Source organism: Styela clava, chromosome 3 (assembly GCF_964204865.1).
Source record: "Styela clava chromosome 3, kaStyClav1.hap1.2, whole genome shotgun sequence".
NCBI lineage: Eukaryota > Metazoa > Chordata > Ascidiacea > Stolidobranchia > Styelidae > Styela > Styela clava.
The window spans coordinates 7,067,698-7,089,956 of NC_135252.1; the positions used below are offsets into that span (position 1 = coordinate 7,067,698).

The following is a 22,259-nucleotide window of genomic DNA, read 5'->3' on the forward strand; positions in this document are numbered from 1 at the left end:
ATCTGAAACGGAATACGGCAGGTAAGATTCCTAATTAAAGGCCAACTTTTGACTAATCAAAGTTCAGAAAGAAAAATAAGCAAAACTTAATTTCAACCAGGCCAATATTGAAGTCTGGATCGCCAGACCAACTACAATTATTACATTGATAATTCGTCTATGAAAATTTTGTGGTGCCCTTGATCCATCCCTACAGCTACCCCTTCCACACAAAATCATTGAGTCTTCCCCAAACATGACACAGTACAAAGATCATTGTATAGATTTTAATCATTCCACCAAATCTTGTGTGTTTGTTAAATTATTTAGATACATAATAATTATTCGAAAAAAAAATCAATTATAAGCATTATCAAGAATATATATATATAATAGCAGTATTCCAATGCAAGGTTATTGCCGACCTGACCTTAACCAGAACTAAAATATTTTAAATCGGCTGATATTTAAGAATTGGCATTTTGTGTCACTAGCAATCGTGAATCTAAAAGAAGTGACATCACTGTTTTAATATTTCGCAAATAATTCAATTAATCGTTGCAACTGACTTTTACATTGTATTCCATGAATTTTGTACAGACCATTTTTGAAACATTCATTTTATTCCCAGCACATAACAGAGAAATGAAACCAAAATACCAACTTCATCAGAACAGCTGAAAATTTCGTAACATCGAATCAGTAAATGGAAAAAGGGCAATTTTGAAGGTTCATTTCATAACTCTTAACAAATCTTGCAGTGTACAATTCCAGACGGTTGTTAGAATTAACAAACAGGGTCTTGATAAAAACCAAACATGGGAGAAAAAGAGATTTCCAGCCAACAATACAAACTGTTTTCCATATCACTCTCATAAAAAAAATCTCATATTTTGCCCATAGGGAATCAATTAATAGATATTACTTGAAAATGTATTTTAAATGAACATATTTCAATAGAAAGGGTTTTCAAAAACTATGCACTGATGTGGTATTGCTATCAATTTTGACTATTTGAGCATTCTTTTTATTGAACAAAAAGGTACCTTAGGGAAAATAAACAAGTCTACATTACCTATATAATTTTAGAAAAAAAACGAATCATTTGAAAAATTACCCTATTTGTACAAGAAAACTAATTACCGGTAGTTTTATTTATCACTACATACTGGAAAATGAAAATTTCTGATCAGCATTTCAAAAAAAACGTTTTGATTTCATTGCAAAGCTAAAGAAGATTGCTCTCGCAGCATCATTGCTTGATCAAAAACAACAAAAACAAAGCGTAAAGACTAAATAGGAATAGCAAAAAAATATAAAAAGCAAAAAGCATGTTATTTATGCATGAGATTTACATCACCATAATAAAATGAATTACAATCTTATACAAAATAATATTGTAAAAAGCAATTTACACCATTTAGACATGGGCAGTTGTGAATGATCTAACTATATTATAACCTAGCATTCGGTTATGGGGCATATTTAATAAAAGGCATAAAAGAGTCCAATATGTTTAATCTGTAACCTTATCCGCAAAGAATTCAGTAGTACATCGATCCAATCTAATCAAAAGAGCCAAAAAAATTGGTCAAAAACAAGCATAAAAATCCAAGCACATACTAACTCGCAATATTTTTACAGCATGAAGACAATAATAGGGCATGAGAAATTGTAAACAATACAGAAATATTTGAAATACTGTTTTAATTTTACATTCCAAGTTTTCGAACCCAAGTCTAATAAATAAATGTGTGGCATTGACTGATAAATTGAAGTTATTTACATTTACTAAGTCTTATTATTCAAACTGAATTAATGAAACTTTATGAAACAAGAATGAAAACATTCGGCAGACAGTGTACTGCAAAAATGAGCGCATCATTTGAATGAATGGAGAAGCACCGCAGTCTCTCGGAAAACTGATCTCTGTGCAGAAATACCCACTTTTCATTGGTTGCGCCATACGCAATTAAGATAACGAAAAAAAATTATATAAAAATAATAGATAACAAAGCCGGTCAATGTGACTGATTAAAAGGGACACCTACAGCCCAAATTTAATTAAAAAATCGAAATCTCACTAAGTTTAATGGGATACTTGCTTATAATTCTATTACATTTCTATATGTGTCCCACTCATCGGTAATAAACAGAAGTACATTATCAATACAAAAGAAAATGCTGAAAAAATTAAAAATTAGTAGCATGATATAGCTCCGAAGAAGGTGGACATAATTTGGGCAACACAAACTACCATTTACATTGAACACTTCTCCAAAAGTAAGATTGTTCAAAATGATAATTCGAAAGCATTCAAAATTCATTATATTTGACACAGTATATATGTGGTTTTCGAAAGAAATTAGATTAATTATTTTTGAAAATTTAGCGTTTTGAACATTTGAAATCTGATGGTAAGACACGAAGTGAACTTCACTTAATTTCTGACACCATTCCGCAACTAAATTTAATTTCTATCAATTTACAACGAATTTCTCTGTTGATCCCAATTTATTGTATATAGGATATTCCAAATTTGAATTTTTTTTCGAATGTGTATTCAGAATAGTAAAGTATTCAAGTTAGGCCATCCCTAGCACATGCCATTAAATCTTTTTTATTTCCCAATATGAGTGATACAGTATAGTTAAAAGCAGAAGAACTATCGTTACCTTTTATTATATTTTAACAATATGCAAATACCCAATCAACTACGATAAATTTTTCATAGTAAAATGTTTAGATTATCATATCCAGTTCCTTCAGAATACAGATTCCGCAAATACAATGAACGACAAAATAACAAATAGGGCAGTTACAAACGATAATCGCTTATGCATCACACTCTCAAATTTGGCACAACAGGTTTAGCATATATCGAATCAGACCATATCTGGAGAACGAACTGGCCAACCGTAACCTCGGGTTTTGACTGTTTAAATTCTTCATATTCATTGTATCTATCCGAGCACCATACTACTGAAGAGCTTCTGGAAACACTGATGACAATATGGTTTTTCGTTTTGCTCTTTGAATGTGCCCTTGTTGAGTTGTTTGAGACAGAAAGCGCAAACAAAATGCTCAGGATGGAATTTCTTTCCCATCGCTGTGATGCACCGACCTGATGAGAGATGTGTATACAATTTATAATTAGAAAGCAGTAAAACTACACTGTTTCTCGCCCTATTTAGACAGGGTGCCCAGAGGATTATTTATAAACGAGATGTATAATTTTAAATTAGGCAGTGTTCAATAACAAGGAATAGCATAAAACATGATATATCAATATATAAGATATCTATAAATATGTATATATATCATTGTTATGCTATTTTCTAATTATATAGAATGACCCAAAAAAACAGAACCCATAAATTGCTTAATTACTTCTACGAAATTAAAAAAAAATTAATTGTCACTTAACTTCTGTTTGCGTATAATTGTACTCCAAAGTTTCAGTAATCTATGGCACTCGGCACAAAATTTATGTTCTCTCTAGAATATGTTTTAAATGAACTTGGGTTCTGTTCGTCAGGGTCACCCCGTATAAGCGAATGAAATGAGTGGGAGTAACGCTTTGTGCGATTGCTTCAAAGACAATTTCTCAAAATTCGATTAAAAATAACATATCTGAATAATATTAAAAATAAACAATCTACTATTCAAATATATTTCAATTCAGTTGAACATTCCTTCCAAATAGTACTACAAAGGAATATTGTTTCATTAAATTAGGAAGTACCGTAGATCCTCGCATATAAGCAGAGTTTGAAATTTAAAAAATGTGCCAAACTAAGGGGTCGGCTTATAAACGTATAACTCTTGACCGTCGTGGCCGGACAAAAAAACTTCTCACGATAAGAGCGTACGATTTGTAAGGTCAGCTTATATGCGAATTTTTATAAATTCACTATTTTAGGGCCATTTTTAGAGAGTCTGCTTATATACGAGGATATACAGTAAATACTTGCTTGATCAGGGGTGAAGCAAAGCAAAATTACAAACCTGTTATTGGTTTCTGACATCCAGAGCAGAGAGAACCTCTCAGTAAATGATAGTGAGTCTCACAATACGGTTTTCCATCCAATTCAAAGAAACTTCCGTTAGTAAAAGGTGCAAAACATTCCTAAAGAAAGTGTGATACAATTTCATTGACACACATACTACTCTACAAAAACTGATTTATTTTGAGAGGTGGTGACAGAATCGGGTGAGCTATCTATAATTAAACAAAATTATTTTCAAACTAGGTATTTCGAAAGAAAATATCTTGACCAGATTTATTATTTATTCTAATTATAATTAATTCTTCAGTGCATTTCTTATAACAAGCGGGGTCATTAAATTACATAGTAGTGACAGTGATGATCCAGAGGTATATAATCTTTTAGTAATTAGTAGCTGCATGTTAATTAGGAGACTTATTCAGAGCGGAACATGAAATAGTTTCACAATTTTTTATGCAGTTAATTTGAAATAAACAGTGATATTTTTTTCATATGTTGTTGATCTCTATTGTGACTAACTATGTACAATCCATACCTAATTTGGTATCTAATATTTCTGCAGCTATGCATACACACTCATACTGTCAAAATCAAGAATCTTTTCTTGTAATGTAATAGAATAATCTCAATAGAAAGCAACAGTGGTTCTCAAACTTAATGTGCTTGTTGACCCCCTATGCTTCTATGAAGTAGCCGCGGACCCCCAAAATTTATAGAAAAACATAGCAGAGTGCTATTCAGAAGACATTCGAATTAGCTGCCAATCTCCACATACGCATCAAAAATAGCGCACTGTTTTATCTCATGACATGATCTTGCACATCAAGTTTGTTTCTTGCTTTGGCTTGATTTGAACAAGTGTAGAAAACTGTGCTCACAACTACTTGTTTTTATGCAATTTATGCCACTGCTCTACAATATCTTAAACCATTTTTAATTAGCCACATCAATGTGCATTTTGTGCTCAAGGGCGAATGGCAGTGGACTTATTAATGGTCGTATCAGTGACACACAATAAAATAAACTTTCTGAGAAACATTTTCCTTCACTTTCAACACAGAAAAATTATGAAGACAATATAGTTCTTGCACTCACCCTACATACGAAGCATTCAGGATGCCACTGGAAATTCAATGCAGATATGTAGTTGGAAAGTATTGGTTTTCCACATCCTCCACACTTAGGTGCAAACATGTTGTAATAATCCTTGCGACAATATGCTCGTCCTTCGTACTCATGAAATCCTTCATCCCCAAAGAAATTTCCGCATTGAGCACAGAAGAAATGTTCTGGGTGCCATGTTTTGTTTAGCGCTGTTACACATTGCTGAACAGAAATTAGGAAGATTATTGATGACTTACGTTAGACTTATTAATTGCGTTGGTATCGCAGATTACATATTTCAGCCCCCACCTCACTCACACAGGGTGTAATAAATTTGGTAAGCAATGCCAAACCCTAAGGCTTCTGGGCAAAATTATGACAAAAGATAAATTTTATGTAAATTATAAATTTTCATTATAAAAATGGCATAGCTAATAGAAAAGAATCAAATCCTATTATCCTGAGTTCTTGATAGAGTCCCTAAACAGTACTACATAATCAGTACTATAAATTTCCGTCAAATTAATCTGTTTAAAACATAATTAACTACATGAGTTTTGAAAGCAAAAAAAATTAACACTAAGAAACTACTAAATCATTTTTATCTCACATAAGGAGCATAATTCATCTTAATAAAATGTCAGGGAAATACCATTCTGAGAGAAATGACATTTAAAAATGTTTTATGGTTAGATTAGAATCTTTCAAATTGTGTAAACAAGTTAGATATACAGGCCGAAAGAAAAATGAAGGGTGACAAAATTATAAGCAATCAAAGCAGAAAGACTTGAATTACTTACAGTTACAAATGAATATAGAATATATTACAGCCAGGAACTTCAAAAGGTAACTTATTATTCAGGATACCGAACATATTAAAAATTAAGCTACATCTATGAAATGTCCAGTAGAGAATATTCCCTGTCTCATTTTAATCAATTATGATGGTATAATATGGTCGACATATATTGACACATGATTTTAGTATATTACACACATTATAATAAAAGTTGAATAGATATTTAAAGCATTTGACTTTTGAATATTATACACTAATATGTTTTGTGTGGTATATGACTCTTTGTAATAGCATAAATACTTCATGAATTAAGCAACAGAATTACGTATACCTGTAATCACCTCACATATAAAACCATTAAAAATTTTTAGTCATACAGGAAGATAGTTGACTAATGTCCTCATAGCATACTTCAATATTTTATTTAAATTTAGAATGACCTAATATGCTCCTACTCAACGAAATCCTGTCTCAAAATCATAGCTTATTTTAGCAAAAAAATAATAACATTGTCTGATTGTATACTTTGTATGATATAAATTTGTATGATATTTTAAAAATTGAATGACTAAAAAATTTACATTAAATGAAATTCCAAGAGATTATTTGATTTAGAAATATGAAAAAGAAATTCCAATTTTTATGAACAATTTTCCATTTTGTAAAATATTCCATAGTCGAAAGCAAAATTTCGAATAGAAATATTGATAATTGTGAGATAGAGATTCAGAAAATTGATTGGACTAAAAATTAAAACAGATCTCCACTCTTTGCACTTCAGAATTTATTCAAATCTGTATTTTTGAATATGAATATTAGTCAAAATTGCAATAAGAAAAATTTAGCATATTATATGCACATGAATTTAATTTTTTCTGTATAGCATATTAGAGTTAGGCTAATTATTGATCTTTACTACAACATCCGCAGATTATACACATACATATCCACAACCGCGAAGTTTTGAGGACGGATAAGTATATAGTCTCACATAGCCCTGACTGATGGGTTACATTAACTATTGCAATTTCAGAAACAATATTGAAATTATTATCAATAGAGTTTTTGCAGGACTGACTACTTATCCCTTTTCTATGCTTTTTATAATGCAAGGAACCAAGGATGCTGTAGCAGGAGTGAAGAAACTCAGACGAAACGTTACCGAGATAAATTTGTGTGAGTGTGCAGCAAGACTCTTTAAATTATTTATATTGGAGGTATTTTTTATTTAGCAAACTTACCCCCAGTACTGGTTGGTTACAGTAAGCACAACTTGGTGAGAACAGAGAATGATAACATTTTTCACAATATGGTTTCTGATCTCTCTCGAAAAACGTATTAACACCAATCTCTTCATCACAAACTGCACAGACAAAATGTTCAGGATGCCAAACTTTTCCGAGGGCTGTAGTTACCTGAAATTCAGTTACAGTTTATTATTCAAAGACTCAATGAGTTATCATGTATAAACTTTATTTCCAGGATAGCATCCTATATATAGGAAAACTCATATAGCCTGTTTTCTTGGCTTTTATTAACATAGACATTACTACTATACCAAAACAAAAAAGAAAAACAGTTTACAAGCATGAAGCATGCCAAATGAGACAAGACTAATGTTAGCATGTGACAAATTACTTATCACATTGCGAGTTATGTCATGTATATGACGTTATTCCGAATCTAATATATAATTAAAAATGTTTGGCTTTGTGCACTAACATGAATCATTTTTTTGTAGGATGTAAGAAAAAATTTGTTATTAATTTGAAAACCAGGAAAAATAAATATGGACTTATAATATAATGACATCCTGGATATTCTAAATTAATTAAAACTGATTAATGTTGAAAAATCACTGCATTTATAATAAAAATCGAACTATGTTTGTATTGGTTTTTCTCTTCTATTGTTATCGGTAATTGAATGACGCTTTTTTGGTACAGTTTGTCAGTTAAAAGTAGTTCCTGATCATAAATTTTAAAATTTGAACAAATTTAAGATTTCTGATTTCAAAAATTTACTATATCAAATATGAATGATTTTGAACACTGCAGTCGTAATAGATTACACAAATAAATCAAATTCATTAATATTTTGATGCAATAATAATCCCTCCCACCTCTCCCATAACTGGTTTTTGACATGCAGCACAATCACCTTTCGATGCTGCTCTTATACCTTGCTTACTCAGATCAGTATTTATTTGTCCGAGCATAGAATCGAGATCAACGGCTGCGAAAAACAAACATTATAAATTATTGAAGGCATTTTGCAGCAAGGATGAATGTTCAGCAATAACGGCAAGTATACAATCTATACATATTTGGTGGAATTTCATTGGTGGGATTTAAAACCAAAAGTGGCATAGTCAAAATAGCTTTATCAGAAGCCCAAGGATGTTGAGATATCAAGTTGGGGGGGGGTTCAAGTAAACTATGGAACAAAATCAAGCCAAAGCTGAAATTTAGTCTGACAAATATCAATCCGATATATCAAAAAGCTTCACTATTTGCCACGGTTAAAAAAACGACATCCGATTTAAGTTGAACAACCCATGAATAACATAAATTTAACTCTGAAAAAGTGATCACAAGCTTTTGTTTTGATTGAAAAGTTCCACTCAAGTCCTGTAGAAATTTGTAGAACAGAATGACCTTAAATCTTAAAAGAGTAGCAATAATACCAGCGCAAAGCACAAAACTCTGACTTCAAAACTACACCTGGAACACAGACACAGTATAAGGATGTGGGACTTTCCAGTCAGGTTATTTTCGAGACACCGATCTGAACACCCAATAATAAAAGTATGAAGATTTCAACTTGCTCCTTACCAGATGAAACTTGAGCTGTTTGTGCGACAGGGGTTGGTTGTATTGTACTGATAGAATCTTTAGGTGACGTAGGTTTTGATGATCGTGATTTATCCGGTTTGGCATAAGGTGGATCACTCTTATCACTGGCTGCACTTCCAGAACCCTGAGATAAAGCAACAAAAATTTAGTTTGATAAAGACAGATAATGAATTTGGAAAACTTTTGTGTTGTATTGCAAAAACAATTTCAGGTAAGACTCTTGTCACAAATACAAAGAGCACATTCAGTTTCAGTACAGGAAATGAGTTAGTCACTAGTCGAATCTGTTATATTATTCAAATATTCATGCATATGAATTCAGAGATATAGTTAACAAAAAGCAGTCAGAATGTCTGAAAAGCTTTGAAAAAAAACAACACCTGCAACGCAAAAGAGAAACGAAAACTCGCTATTCATATTGTGTATGGAGATTATTATTAAAGTTTACTTATGATCTACGATGCACCGCGCATTATACGAGGAGAAATATGGTATTGTAAAATAGGAGGAGGTCAATGAATTGCTTACTTACCCTGTTGTCATCTGCTTCTGGTACTTTAAAATCACCAAGTGATGCCAATAAATCATCTAATTCTTTTGTGGCAGAGGACGCAGTAGGTGATGCTTTTGTGGTGCTGCAATAATTTGTATTAATGTAACAAACTCAATATTATAAACCTGAAAAACTACCACTTTGTAGTAGTTTCAAGACAATTTTTTTTTTTTGCATATTGCATGCAAATGAATACAAGTTTCCTCTTTTTGTATAAAGCTATATTGAAAGTGACAGTACAAAGTTTTTTTATAAATGAAGAAATGTGTATTAGAGTTACTTAGTTCATAGATAATGCCATTATAGAACTCTTTCAACTACGAATTATTCTTTGAAATGCAAAAGTCTTGATTTTAAATGTTGATTGCTGATTTTGTACATAGTTGAGTTTTGATTTTCGACATAATGGATGGAAAACAATGAAACCTACTCATTAGTGGACGGTGTTGTGCTCTGCAATTTCTGTAATAAATCATCGATGCTTTCTTCTGATTTCTTTGGATTTGTGTTATACTCTGAAAAAAATAAGATAAATATCTGTTTTAGCCCAGCAGTCAGAACATTAGATTTAGCTACGCTGATATTACAAGTTAGGATTTTGTGCCTATGAGCAGTGGGTATATTCACTTGGCTGACACAGACAGTCCCCGAACTCATAATAGAACTAGAATGAGGAAAATCGAAATAAAATTATGGCCTAGAATCACCATACAATAACCCTTGCAACAAATAGTCATATTTTATAGAATATTAAGTTATAAGTTTAAAAAGCAAAGCAGTTCTATGAACATAGTGTACATTGACGAGCCCATGAAAATAAATATAAGGCTCAATTATAGGTCTGTAATAAAATTACTGTCATATTATTAATAACAAGCTCTTCAGGAAAAATCAAGCCGTTCAAAAAATTATAAAATATAGAAAGATGATCCATAACTTTAATCTGAACTCAAATTACAATATACTAGTGGTGCTTATCTCACATTCCATCTAGTCTAACTATGTGGTGGTATTTAACAAAAACTAACATTCTGACCAATTTAGGAAATCGAGACGGGTCAAGTAGACTTGAGTTACACGTTAGTGACTCATCATCATATTTATACATAACTGAGGCATTTGGCATATATAAACAAAAATCCTTCATTTCTATAAAATGGGAGCTAACATTTGATTCATCACATTCAATTTTTTATTTTATTTTTATAGCTGTATTAGGGTTTTTGAGGGCTTGAAGGTATAGTGGATGGAACGTTGAACTTATTATGTAAGCGTCATAGGTTAAAGATTTTGGGTCTGGTTTGATGTCTCACTCTGATGTTCACCATCTTACAGGGAATAAATTGGTGCTTTTCAACAAATAAAAAGTAGTAGATCCTTAGATATCAGTGACTGATTGTTCAGAGTCTTGTACAGAGTGAGCACTTTCCCTGTGAAAATGTTTCAGAAAAAAAAAAAAGGCTATGATTGTTAAGTATCATGAACTCAACCATACCCTCGAAATAAAAAAAAAGGTCAGTTATTAATATTCGAAGAATTCTCTGAAATAGTTGGGTAACATATCAATTGAATTTTTTGAACATTCCAAAAAAAGGCATATTTATAACCACAAAAATAATCACACACATAGGTGTTCAAGTTTTTTCAAGCAAAAAGGAAATGACGAAGAGCACAGAAAAGTTTAAATTCGGTTCATTCAGTTCAAAGAAGGTATAAAATACACAGGTCAAATTTTTCAAGAATCAAAACTCGGTGACTAAATAGGCTACATCAGTAACAAATGTAGAAAGCTTTTACATTAAATAATGCAACAGTTGTATCCAAATTGATGATTTTAGCACACCATTGCAATGTTACGTATCACAGCAATAAAGCAATAAAAACCTACCTTGAGGCGGTGGTTCAGCTTTGCACAAATCATTCAAAAGTGAATCTAATTCAGATAAATTACTTTGTAACGCCGTCATTGTTGGTGGATTGTTGTTAGGTTGATTAATTGAATTCTGGACAAAGAAAATAAAGAGAATTTACTATAAAACAAATATACAACAAGGTAAAGTAAACATGTAACGTGAATCCTACAAGATACTAATATGGTACCGTAATTTACTGAGGTTTTGAACTCAATTTATTAATTTGAATGGTGATTTAAAAATTCAAAAAATATAAATAGAGTCTGCAATTTGATCTAGAATTTGGTAAATATTATTGTTTAATTCTGGCAGTATATATATATTTAATATAGTTGTACAGTTAAAGATACAGTCACAACCAAGAAAAAGTGATATCTGGACTTTATAAAGCAAGAAAAACAGTAAAACTTTTCTGCAAATTTCCTTTACTAGAATGGCACACTTTCAAAACGGCAACACACACTACACCTAGCTATCTTCAGAACAATTCCTACATCACAAAACTGATCAATTACGGAATTGCACTATATCGATAGCTGAGAAATCTTAAGTTGCTGTTTGAGGTGCTAACTAAATTACAATATTATCAGATATATTGATTGGTTATTTTTTGTAGCAGTCAGAAATCATGTCATGAACAGCATTACCGCACTTATTCTTGACCGAAAGTAAAATTCATCGTTCTTATGACAGATTCAATTAAGGTTGTGAATCATTGAACAATGATCATTCATTGTTAATTATCTTGAAAATGGAAAATCAAATCAAAAACCCCAACATGTAAATGAAATGAATTCATTTCTTCAGAATCGAAATTAATATATTCAGTCTAATTATATTTAGTTGGAAGTACGGTACGTCAAAATATATTAACAAATTGAGGTAACCAATGGTCAAAATCGAATTATTTCTCCTCTGAAAACACTCCAAAATAATATTTGAAAATATGGAACATTAAATATATTCTAAATTGGATCTTGTACATCACATTTCTACACATTGATTGTTGCGGTACTAAAAACTTTTAAAAATACTGACATTATTTTGATCGATGTTCTACAGCTATCAAAAGATAAATTGACCTGTTTATAGTCAAATCAAATGCCAAAAATCAAATGCCAATTATTGCGTAGATTCAAATTTTTTAAATGAAAGCACTATAAATTATTACTGATATCAAGAAATAACAAATCAATCTTTCAGTAACTAATTTTATATGTATTCGAATATTCGGATCTCTTTTCCTTGGGACATCCCAGACTACCAGTATATAGCCTACATCTATCCTTCAACTGTTTATAAATACATTTGAACTCAAAGAGTGCATAAAAATCTGAGCTTAGTACAACAAAAATAACAGAAGTGAATCTGTCTTCTTCACACTAAGCAAGGCTATCTGACAACTGTATTTAAAGTTCGGTAGTATTTTATAATAGCCTACTATTCATATTCAGCCCTACATCTGATCCTATTTCACATATGCAGTAGAGCACTGTGAGCACACGTTTGGTAAAGTAATCCACCATATTACATTATTATGTTATATGAAGCGCATGTCTGAAGCAAATGTTCCTATTTGAATTACATAGCTCTGTCGAATTGTCTATATTTATAGAGGCACACAAGTAACAGAGTATTTTATCTAATATTTTGCAATGCTTTTAATATGACCTTATTTTAAACTGCATGATAATTGCATAAAAAATTGTTTGGTAAAAAACCTATAACTTGACCTAATATCTAATGCTGACTCTCATTAAACTTAACAAGTAATGCCAAATCATAACCATACATAGTCAACTAAATTTCACATCTTGAATGTGCACAATTAACTCACTATATGCATAGCTCAACAGCAAAAATTACCGTGTCCTGCTGCACAGGCACTCCCAGTATCATTGGCTGCTTGGCTGTGTTATTCTATACTAAATATTTCAATGGCGTCGATACATTACTTCCGGCTTCAAATTGCCATCATATTCACCGCTTGGAACGAAGCGTCAAACGAGGCTAACTATTGACACCGACATATGAGTGACTAAGGGCACGTCATCGATAATCGCATCTCTAAATTACAAATAACGTTCAAAATGCCTTGAAAGAGTTTATCATTATGAATGATGATGAAATTCTCAATGTAATCTTTGAATATGAACATGCATAAAAAGATTTTAAGGTTTCTAACCAAATCTTAATGTAACATCAAGTTCACTTTAAATATTTGAAGGTTTCCTAATGCTTATTTTTGTTGTTTCGTATAAACTAGATTCCAAAGAATAAAGTATAAAGAATGCATCTGTTTTATATAATATTAAATACAATCAATATTTAATATCACACGGGGATTTCTGAGGGAAGGGAAATATTCTTGGGCTTTGGCCATTTATTTATTACGTCGGGCCATTTCAGCAGCAATAAAATATTGGCACATGCAGCATTGCATCAGTGCCAATACAGGTACTATTTTAAAAAAATACTCATCATAAGGCTATAATTATACCTGGTAGAGTCATTTATTAATGAAATATAATATATTGGCAATAATACAAGTGTCATCAAATCAATGAACACAGGTTAATGACAGATCAGACAATCATAATCGGTTCAATGACATCATTACCTCTTGAGAATTGGCATTTGTGTTGTAAATTTATGAATACACACGCATCATGTCAGCCATTAGCGAAGTTCAAATAAACTTATTTCAGTGTTGATATATACCGTATTATAACAAATACTAGATAGAAAGTATAATACTAATTGTTTGACAAAAAAGAAAGAGTAAGCCAATTTTTCTACCACTATTATATAAAACTGTAGTATGTATATTCTATGGAAAAATGTTTTGAATATACAAATTTGAATACTTATTAATAACTAAAACATCTGTCAAATTTGTCTGCTACAAAAAGTTAATTAATCAGTTATTGGCTAATTTGAACTAAAACTTTAAATCAATCTTGACTGATTAGTAGTGTAGCAATCATATATACCGTACCAAACAAAGTCAAAGGCCTTCAGTTCAAACAAGATTCAAGAGTTAAATAACGTTTTGTTTTTATTATTAGGGATAAGCATAAGCATGAGTGTTTTAAAGTTCCCTATCTTTTATTGGTCGATAACTGTCAAATGTATTTAAGCACCGGTGAACGAAAGTTTCACAGTACACACAAATAACAATACCCAAAGAGGAAGTCATAAAGACCATATAAATTTAAGAGTCAAAATCCATTTTAAAAAGAATGAAAGCACATTTTTGGAAGGATAGAAAAGTATTTAAATTCTATTACCTTGCTACTCCTAAATCTCAAACTTCTAGTATAATTTTAATTTACTGTAAATTATCGGTAGTAACAACAGATATGGATTAGAAGGACTTTAGTTATCATTGGGAGATAATGAAAGACTCACCTCTTTATCTGAAACAGGGCTTTTCATATTCAGAATAATATCCTTATTATTTGTTTCATCATTTGGTGAAAGTGAAGTTTGTTGTTTAGCTGATAGTTGGTGAGGTATAGTAGCTTCAAGATCTTGTAATAATGCGTCTAATTAGAAAAAGAAATAAACTGAATGAAAAAACATACCCTTCATTGAACTCTCCAAATAATTGAGTATGGTAAATTGATAGTAGCGGTATATTGCTAATATTACAGACATAGGTGTATGTAGATGGAGGTTGAACATAAACAAAAACTTGAAAATACAAAAAGTAACTGATGATCTTTTGACTAAAACAAAATGTGTCTTGAAAAATATCTATATAGTAGCAAGGTAAATTCCATTCAATGTACATACATTGATTCAATAATGATAAATGGGGCAATACTTAATCTATAACCCGACATGTTTATTCATGGCGGTTCCGACTATTATCTGATTTTCAATAACCCATTTCACTATTTTAACAAATGCTAAAAGCCGCTTGAAATGTAATCATTACGATCTTTTGCTGACATACATAACTTTGATAATGGTCTGGCATAGCCTAATATAAATAGTTTAACACAACAGCATAATATGAAGCATTGCTATTGATCGAAACTATTTCTCTAAAGCAATTTCTCTGAGCAATAAACAATGCTTCATTTACATCATGCAACTTCAACAATAAAAGGCATATTAAACTAGCATGACTTATAAGACTATGGAGAAACGGTGTGTGATTTCACTCATTCATGTCTGAAATGTATCAACAGTCCACACCACAGAAAAAATTCCTGTCCAAACAATACAGTTTACATTGCACATTTCTGCATTTACTAACTTGATTGTTAGTGTATACAGTCTCAATATAACCTACTCAAGGGTTGCCAAATACAAATTGAATATTCGAATACATTCAAAATTGGTTATATTCGATTTAGTAAATTCTTGATTTTAGGAATACAATGTTTATCTCAATTGTTCTGCATAACTAAATTTGATATCTAAGAATTTACAATTGTCTCAAAGAATTTTTACTTGTGGAACACACTTCAGAATATATATTCAATATTCGGTTTAGGCTATCCCTTATTCTACTACCTACAACTACCTTTCAAAATCTATTCTAAAACCAAGTCCTTCATGTATATGTCTGCTGTTCACCTATGTAGAATAATTAACAAAAATAGAGATGTTGACACTACTTTGGTTATATCTGATGATCTGTCTTGGTTAAATAGAAGACAGAAACCTTAAATCAGAAGTACATTATTTCTATTTCAAACCCAATCAATAACCGAATACAGAAAATAGCTAAACTGTAAATTTCTTAACCAGAATTTCTATACTTGCTAACAATACCAAGAACAAGCGACAAATGACGTGATGGGAAAGTCGAGACCACTGCTTAGCACGCCGGCATGACTTTAGATCATGTCGCATGGACTCATGACGTATCAGTGTTTTGGTAAAAACGTGACATGCTGTTTTGCAAAGGGTAATCAGTAATTTTAGTATCAACAAATACCAAATTTAAAGATAAATATTTTGAAGCAATATTTCAATTCCATCAACGTTTATATCTTTATGGCTTTTATATTGTAAATTATTTATAAGTAACCCTTTAAAATATTTCATGAACACTGGTGTATCCAATTAAAATTTCATTTTATTGCATATTAAACATGAGCTTGTTATATTGTATTAGATGTGGAGAGTGAAAAAATACTAGTCTCGATTTAATGATACAACATTACATGTGTATATCCTGGAAGCTTCAAAATGATATCTATAACAAAATAATTTGTGGAGTAAGAAAGCCCTGAATGACCATTTTTTAAATTTTATTTTATTTTTAATTTTTTTCATTTTATTTTTAAATTGCACCTCTATATGTAAATTACACCTATAAATACTATATAGCATGGATATATATTAGATAAGTACAAGATATATGTTATAAGTTATGCAAACTAAGCATTAAATATATTAGGCATTTTGTATTGAGTCAACGGCATTCATCGCAGACGAAAGTAGGTAAGGAGAAAATGATTACTAGGTATTGTGTTCCGTCTGAAAATACGCCTTCAGAATGTACCAGAACACCGAAGATTTTTTGTCGCTTACTACAATTAAAATTGTCACAAACGTGTATAAGTTGTTGAATAGGTTTCCTCGCCGATCATCCGCCGTTCCTTGGCCCACAGTCGATAAAACAAATTTATAAATTATATTATAGTCCGTGACATTTAAATAAAGTAATTCTTTCTACAGAATTGGCACAAATACCTGAAATAGTTTGATTCTAAACTAGCCTTCGGCGAAATGTATTAAAGGCTTCTTTTGGCAATCTTGTCCGCTGAAACCTCTCGAAATCGACTAATATATACTTTAAGTATGTAATTAAGCGCCTGAGAAAGCGACCTACAAATGTTTCGTCCTCGTATCGGCATCAGCGCAAACCTTATGCAGGCTGTTTTTATAAACGAGGAAGAAAAATCTGTCTTTTTCTGGAAAGATTTTATCGCGGAGAAGCATCGATGCGCAAAAAAGTAACAAATCAATTTGCCATGTATGGTCGAGACGTCTGTTTCTTGAAATATGAGAAAATAGTGTTCCCATTGTACTATTAAAAATCTGTTTATAGGGATATTAAACAGAAATTAATACACTAGATATGTGAAAATCTCTTAGATGAAGGTAATAATTAATCGAGTTAACTCTGGGCATGATGCACCAACATTTTTTTTGTACTTTACATCTAATTATTCCTGGGAACACTTACAATCTGGAAAGTAACAAATACCAAGAATGAAGTGAAGCGCAGAAGTCAGGCAGGCAAAAACGTGCCGATTTCAACGTGAAAAACCCTCTAATTTATAGAAAAACGATATCTTAAGAAAATATAAGGTCTTCTGATTGATAACGACATTCAGTACTTGGAACCACAAGCTAATTTATAACACTCGCAGAATACCCGTTCTAATTATATGATAACACTAAATTCTAATTTCGGTATCCTTCGGTAACCGTCAGCAAATTGATAACACGGATTTAAAACATAGAAAATTTTGAGTTGGTTTGTATGGAAAAAAAATACCACACAGGACATTAATAAGAGTAAAATTAAATTCAACTTCTCACGGCCTGAAATGAAAAAAAACGTGACATTCAAATTCGCGTCAATTCAAAATAGGGACAAAACATTTGCAAAAACAAAATAATCCCATACGTTCTGAGTTATATTGCGGTCATATCAATATTGTTTTGCAAAATAACTTGGCTGTCGCATGGGTAGACACAGCGGTTTTAACCAAAGATGTGAACTTTCGATTGCCCTGGTTTTATTAAAAATGTAACTATAGGCTATATATAGCCTACATGTATTTTGCCGGGTCCGCGACAGGATCTTAGTTAATTAGAGAAATATCAAATTTCATATCAATTATCAATCAATAACAAATTTTTGTTGGTAATTAATAGGTCCTTCCGAATAACAGGAGATGATATGTAGTGGGTCGAGACTCGTATTCATATTCAGAATTATGGATAATTTCAAAAAAACTTGGGCCAACTACGTAAATAAGTGGAATTCATATTTAGATTCCCTTTTTAAAAAAGATTTTTCATTTTATTTATTTTTCATTCACTAGTTTATGAATTGGACAATACTAGTAATTTACGTTAGAAAAAGGGGTATTCAAAAGACTATAAGGGAAGGATGAAAATAGGAAGTATCTAATACTATCTATCCATTGAGAGAATTGAGAGTTTAGTATTTATTATTGATAATGGGGGTAGTCTCCCAAAAAAACAGTACACAGGGGTGCAGACTGGCCATTCGAAATGGGGGTTTTAAAAATAACAATACCAAGTTGTGGTAATTCCCTTGCAGCGAATTTTGAGACAATCACAGCAATTACAACAATAGTAAAAAAAGGTAACGTTTTCAGCTGATATTGATCCTTTTTGCTTTGGAAAATATATGATCCACAGCCGTAAATAAGGAATAACCCATAAAATGAAATTCTATAACATTTGCATTCAACCTAAACAACGACTACGTTAAATAATAAAGCTTTTTACCTCAACTAGAATCTTAATCAAGGAATACAATTCATTTAAGTAAAATAGAAAAGTGATTGAATAAATCTTCCAATAAATAGTTCCCATTTTGTCAGGATCTGGATTATTCTGGAATAAATTGGTGGTGGTAATTTTAATAGGGTAATATGAAACCGACAATATATGAAAATGCACATTGCACGTGGTGTAAGTGTTTCTTATTTCCTGTGCAGTACATAAAATCTTTGCGATTTATAGTATCTAAACTAGCGTGCTTAAAACAACTTTTTTCACTTTCTCAAAACTCCTAAAACAAAATTTATGATCCTCTTCTGTTTTATTTTTAGTGTTCAATGTGCATGATATTGTTATCATTCGTAAATGAGCGTAACACGTAGCTCGTCGTTACAAAGTTCCAAATTTGGGACTGGTTAATACCGAGATGTGGGTTCCATCCTATAATCGCAGCCCTGGCTGCACCACTGTAGGTAAACTACATTTATAGTAGTTCACTTATTGTTAGATTGAATGAAGGCCAGTTTTATTATAAATGTTCATCACTTGCATTTCAGTATGTTTTTTACAATAATTATTGACTTGACAGGTTCACCGTCAAACAGGTCAAACTTTCCTTCATAGTTTATAAAAGCAATCAGTTTGATCACTGCTTATTTCTCACACACAAGTGATAGCAGACAAGAAGAGAATATAATTTTTGTGAAATATTGTTCAAAACAACAAGACTCTTTGAATATAATAAGTTGACAATAATAATTGAAAATGATATTCGAATCAAGACTCAACTTTCTCTGCAGTACTCGGTACATAATGAATCAGTTTCAAAACACATGAGGTTAACTATTCAAAACAAGTTTTAGGAATAAATACAAATCTAAATTATAAGTTACTGGTACCTAATTAACCACCTAATTAATTATCTTGTTATCTTCATTTAAACATATATATAAGAGTATGGGTGGGCAACAAGAGCAGACGCCACTATGCAGTCTATTCTTTATTAGTACACAATGACGTTTAGGAAACTATGCCTTATAGACTTGAACTAACAACTAAAACATTTTCTGGTAATTCATACTGGTGCTTTCGAACACGAATTGCATAAAATCGCCTCAATTCTAATATAAGTGCTACACTCGTAAAGCTCAAAACTACACAATACCAACCAAGGATTTTTAAGACTTGTGTCAAAGATGCAAAAGCTGATTGACACAGACATTGATTAAGTATATATGACCGCAGTCTTCTGTTGCATAATAAAAATCTATTTTTGAGCCATTCATTAAAATAGGTCCGCACCCCTGTGCTAGGACATACCAAAAAGTCCCTTTCAATCTGTTTACTTGACCAAGAGAAGCAGGAAGCTACAAAATTGATAACTTCCTTTTTGATAAATTAATAATTTGACAAGTAATAACCCACATACCGAAAGCAATTAATAATTATGATAGCGGTAATGTTTACTCAACTTAATCCAAGTATGTTTGATAATATTAACTTTGTGACATATGGTCTTTGTGTTTCGAGCAGTATTAAAAATGTTAGTTTTTTACCTTTGCTATGGTCGAACTTGATAAATCTCAACTTTAGTTTTTTTAACTACTGTGAATGTAAAACTAATAAATAAATAAAAGGAATAAATATTCAAATTGCTACAGAATTATCCGAGTATACCACTCACACAAAATATATATAAAAATAATAAATAGAAAGTGTAATACATTGTCAGACTACAGCAGTGTAATATGTAACAGTGCACCCTTGTTCAGTTGTTATGTCCTCACGAGCATAGATTGCAGAAGACAAAAAGTATGACCAGTGCAAATTGAATGTATGAATTTCACTTACCTAAATCCTCCATCTCCCAACTTTTAAATGGTATAATTTTTCACAAATGTGAAACAGATTTTTGAATAACAAAAAACTTATTCAAAGAGCTAGTTCAAATCAATCCTCAGCTCCTCTAGTCAAAGTTATTGCAGTGCTGTTACCCCAAAAACAGGAAAGCAGACGATTCAAACAGATTTTCTGTTCCCGTTTTCATCTGTCGCTATATTCGAATGTTGCTTGATGATAAAATACCGTACTGAAATAAGTTGTTACTGTGTTTATGTGAGCACTCTCAGACTATGGCTTTCAAATTCTGAAAATAGGACACAAACTATTAGATAAACGAACAGCGTTAGCGAACTGGTACCGTCAATACGTCACTGTGTTAAAAGAATGAGTTCCGCAGTACCGGTACAGGAATAGCTCAGGAACAGGACACGGATAGTTCATATTATGACTGTATGACAATGCAGTAACTACCGTATATGCTGGACTGACTAATAAGGTTACATATCCTAAAAAAATTGTAGTTTGTGAGAATCGATCGAGTAGCACTTCAATTTCATAATTTGATAATTGAAAAACATTCAGAATTGTGTCAGATATAAAAATATGAATTAATTTATGGTAGCATTAGAACTAACGGTCAAGTTACCCTACATTCATATTTCAGTACAGTATGTACGCTTTTCTTTAATTCATACAGTAATATAAAACATAGATATGCAGATGCAGTTATACAAAAAAGTGAAACACAACAACTTATCTATCTACTTTTTTTGGGGGGGTGGCCAAATTAAAATCCATTGCCAATTTGGATTCATGAATATGATATTTTTGGTTATCGAAATACATGATTTCAAATTAGTTCAAAACTATCTACCTTTCCTGTTATCACAATTAATGTAATTATGTAAACTTGCCGTAGAACCGAAAATACGAACTCTTAGTAATAAAGAATTTGACATTCACCGCTGTCATCGACTACTAGAGTAGACACAATTTTGCAATATGCTCTATAGCGTCTCCACGTGATGACACAAATCACGATCCCGGATGAATCGAAATGTACCTAGGAGAGAGAGAGAGAATTTATTGTTTCTTCAAACCAGAAAACACATACAATATATATATATATCAGTGGCGGCGCGTCAATATGGCCAACCGGGGCAATGCCCCGGTTGTTTTTTCGGTATAATAAAAAATATTCGAAAAATACCTCAATATTGGTTGCACAGACTGTCTACAGTCTACACTAGCCATATTCTCCCGACATGGTTCATTTTTCGCTCGCAAAGCCTTCGCCGAACGTCGACGGGGCGACGCCGATTTTGCCCCGGTTGCTCATTATTCTCTCTTATCTTCCACTCGCCGCGTTTGTCTCGTTTGTTTTCTGTTTCTTTTACTAAATCATCGGGGCCGATCGGGGCTAGCCCCGAAATTATGACGACACAATGCCGACGTTTCTTACAACAACGTGTTGACATATTCACGCATTGAGGCGGCAGGGGTAAAGCTTCTGCTAGAAGATGGTGAGTTTTCATTTTTTCTCGCTTTTTTCTCCACAATATTCTATCACGTGGATGTATTATACGGCGCATTGCAGTAAAGGCTAATGGATGGAGCGTCTGTGCAGTCGTGTATTTCAGACTTCTGCGATGCTGTATCTCGTATCCGGGAAACAATAAAATACGACGACACATGGAG

The 22,259-nt window shown here is 31.9% G+C and overlaps 1 protein-coding gene across 1 annotated transcript; it reads right to left on the bottom strand.

Moving 5' to 3' along the window:
• Window positions 1-252: 252 nt before the first annotated feature.
• On the bottom strand, window positions 253-20,865 carry LOC120342004 (paxillin-like). Its single transcript, XM_039410643.2, has 11 exons — window positions 20,571-20,865; window positions 14,625-14,761; window positions 11,189-11,303; window positions 9,731-9,815; window positions 9,280-9,382; window positions 8,727-8,871; window positions 8,015-8,127; window positions 7,134-7,307; window positions 5,085-5,315; window positions 3,988-4,108; window positions 253-3,103 (listed from the first exon to the last, which is right to left on the bottom strand). The coding sequence occupies exons 1-11, from the start codon at window positions 20,581-20,583 to the stop codon at window positions 2,943-2,945; spliced, it is 1,398 nt and encodes a 465-aa protein (XP_039266577.2). The 5' UTR covers window positions 20,584-20,865; the 3' UTR covers window positions 253-2,942.
• Window positions 20,866-22,259: the final 1,394 nt, after the last annotated feature.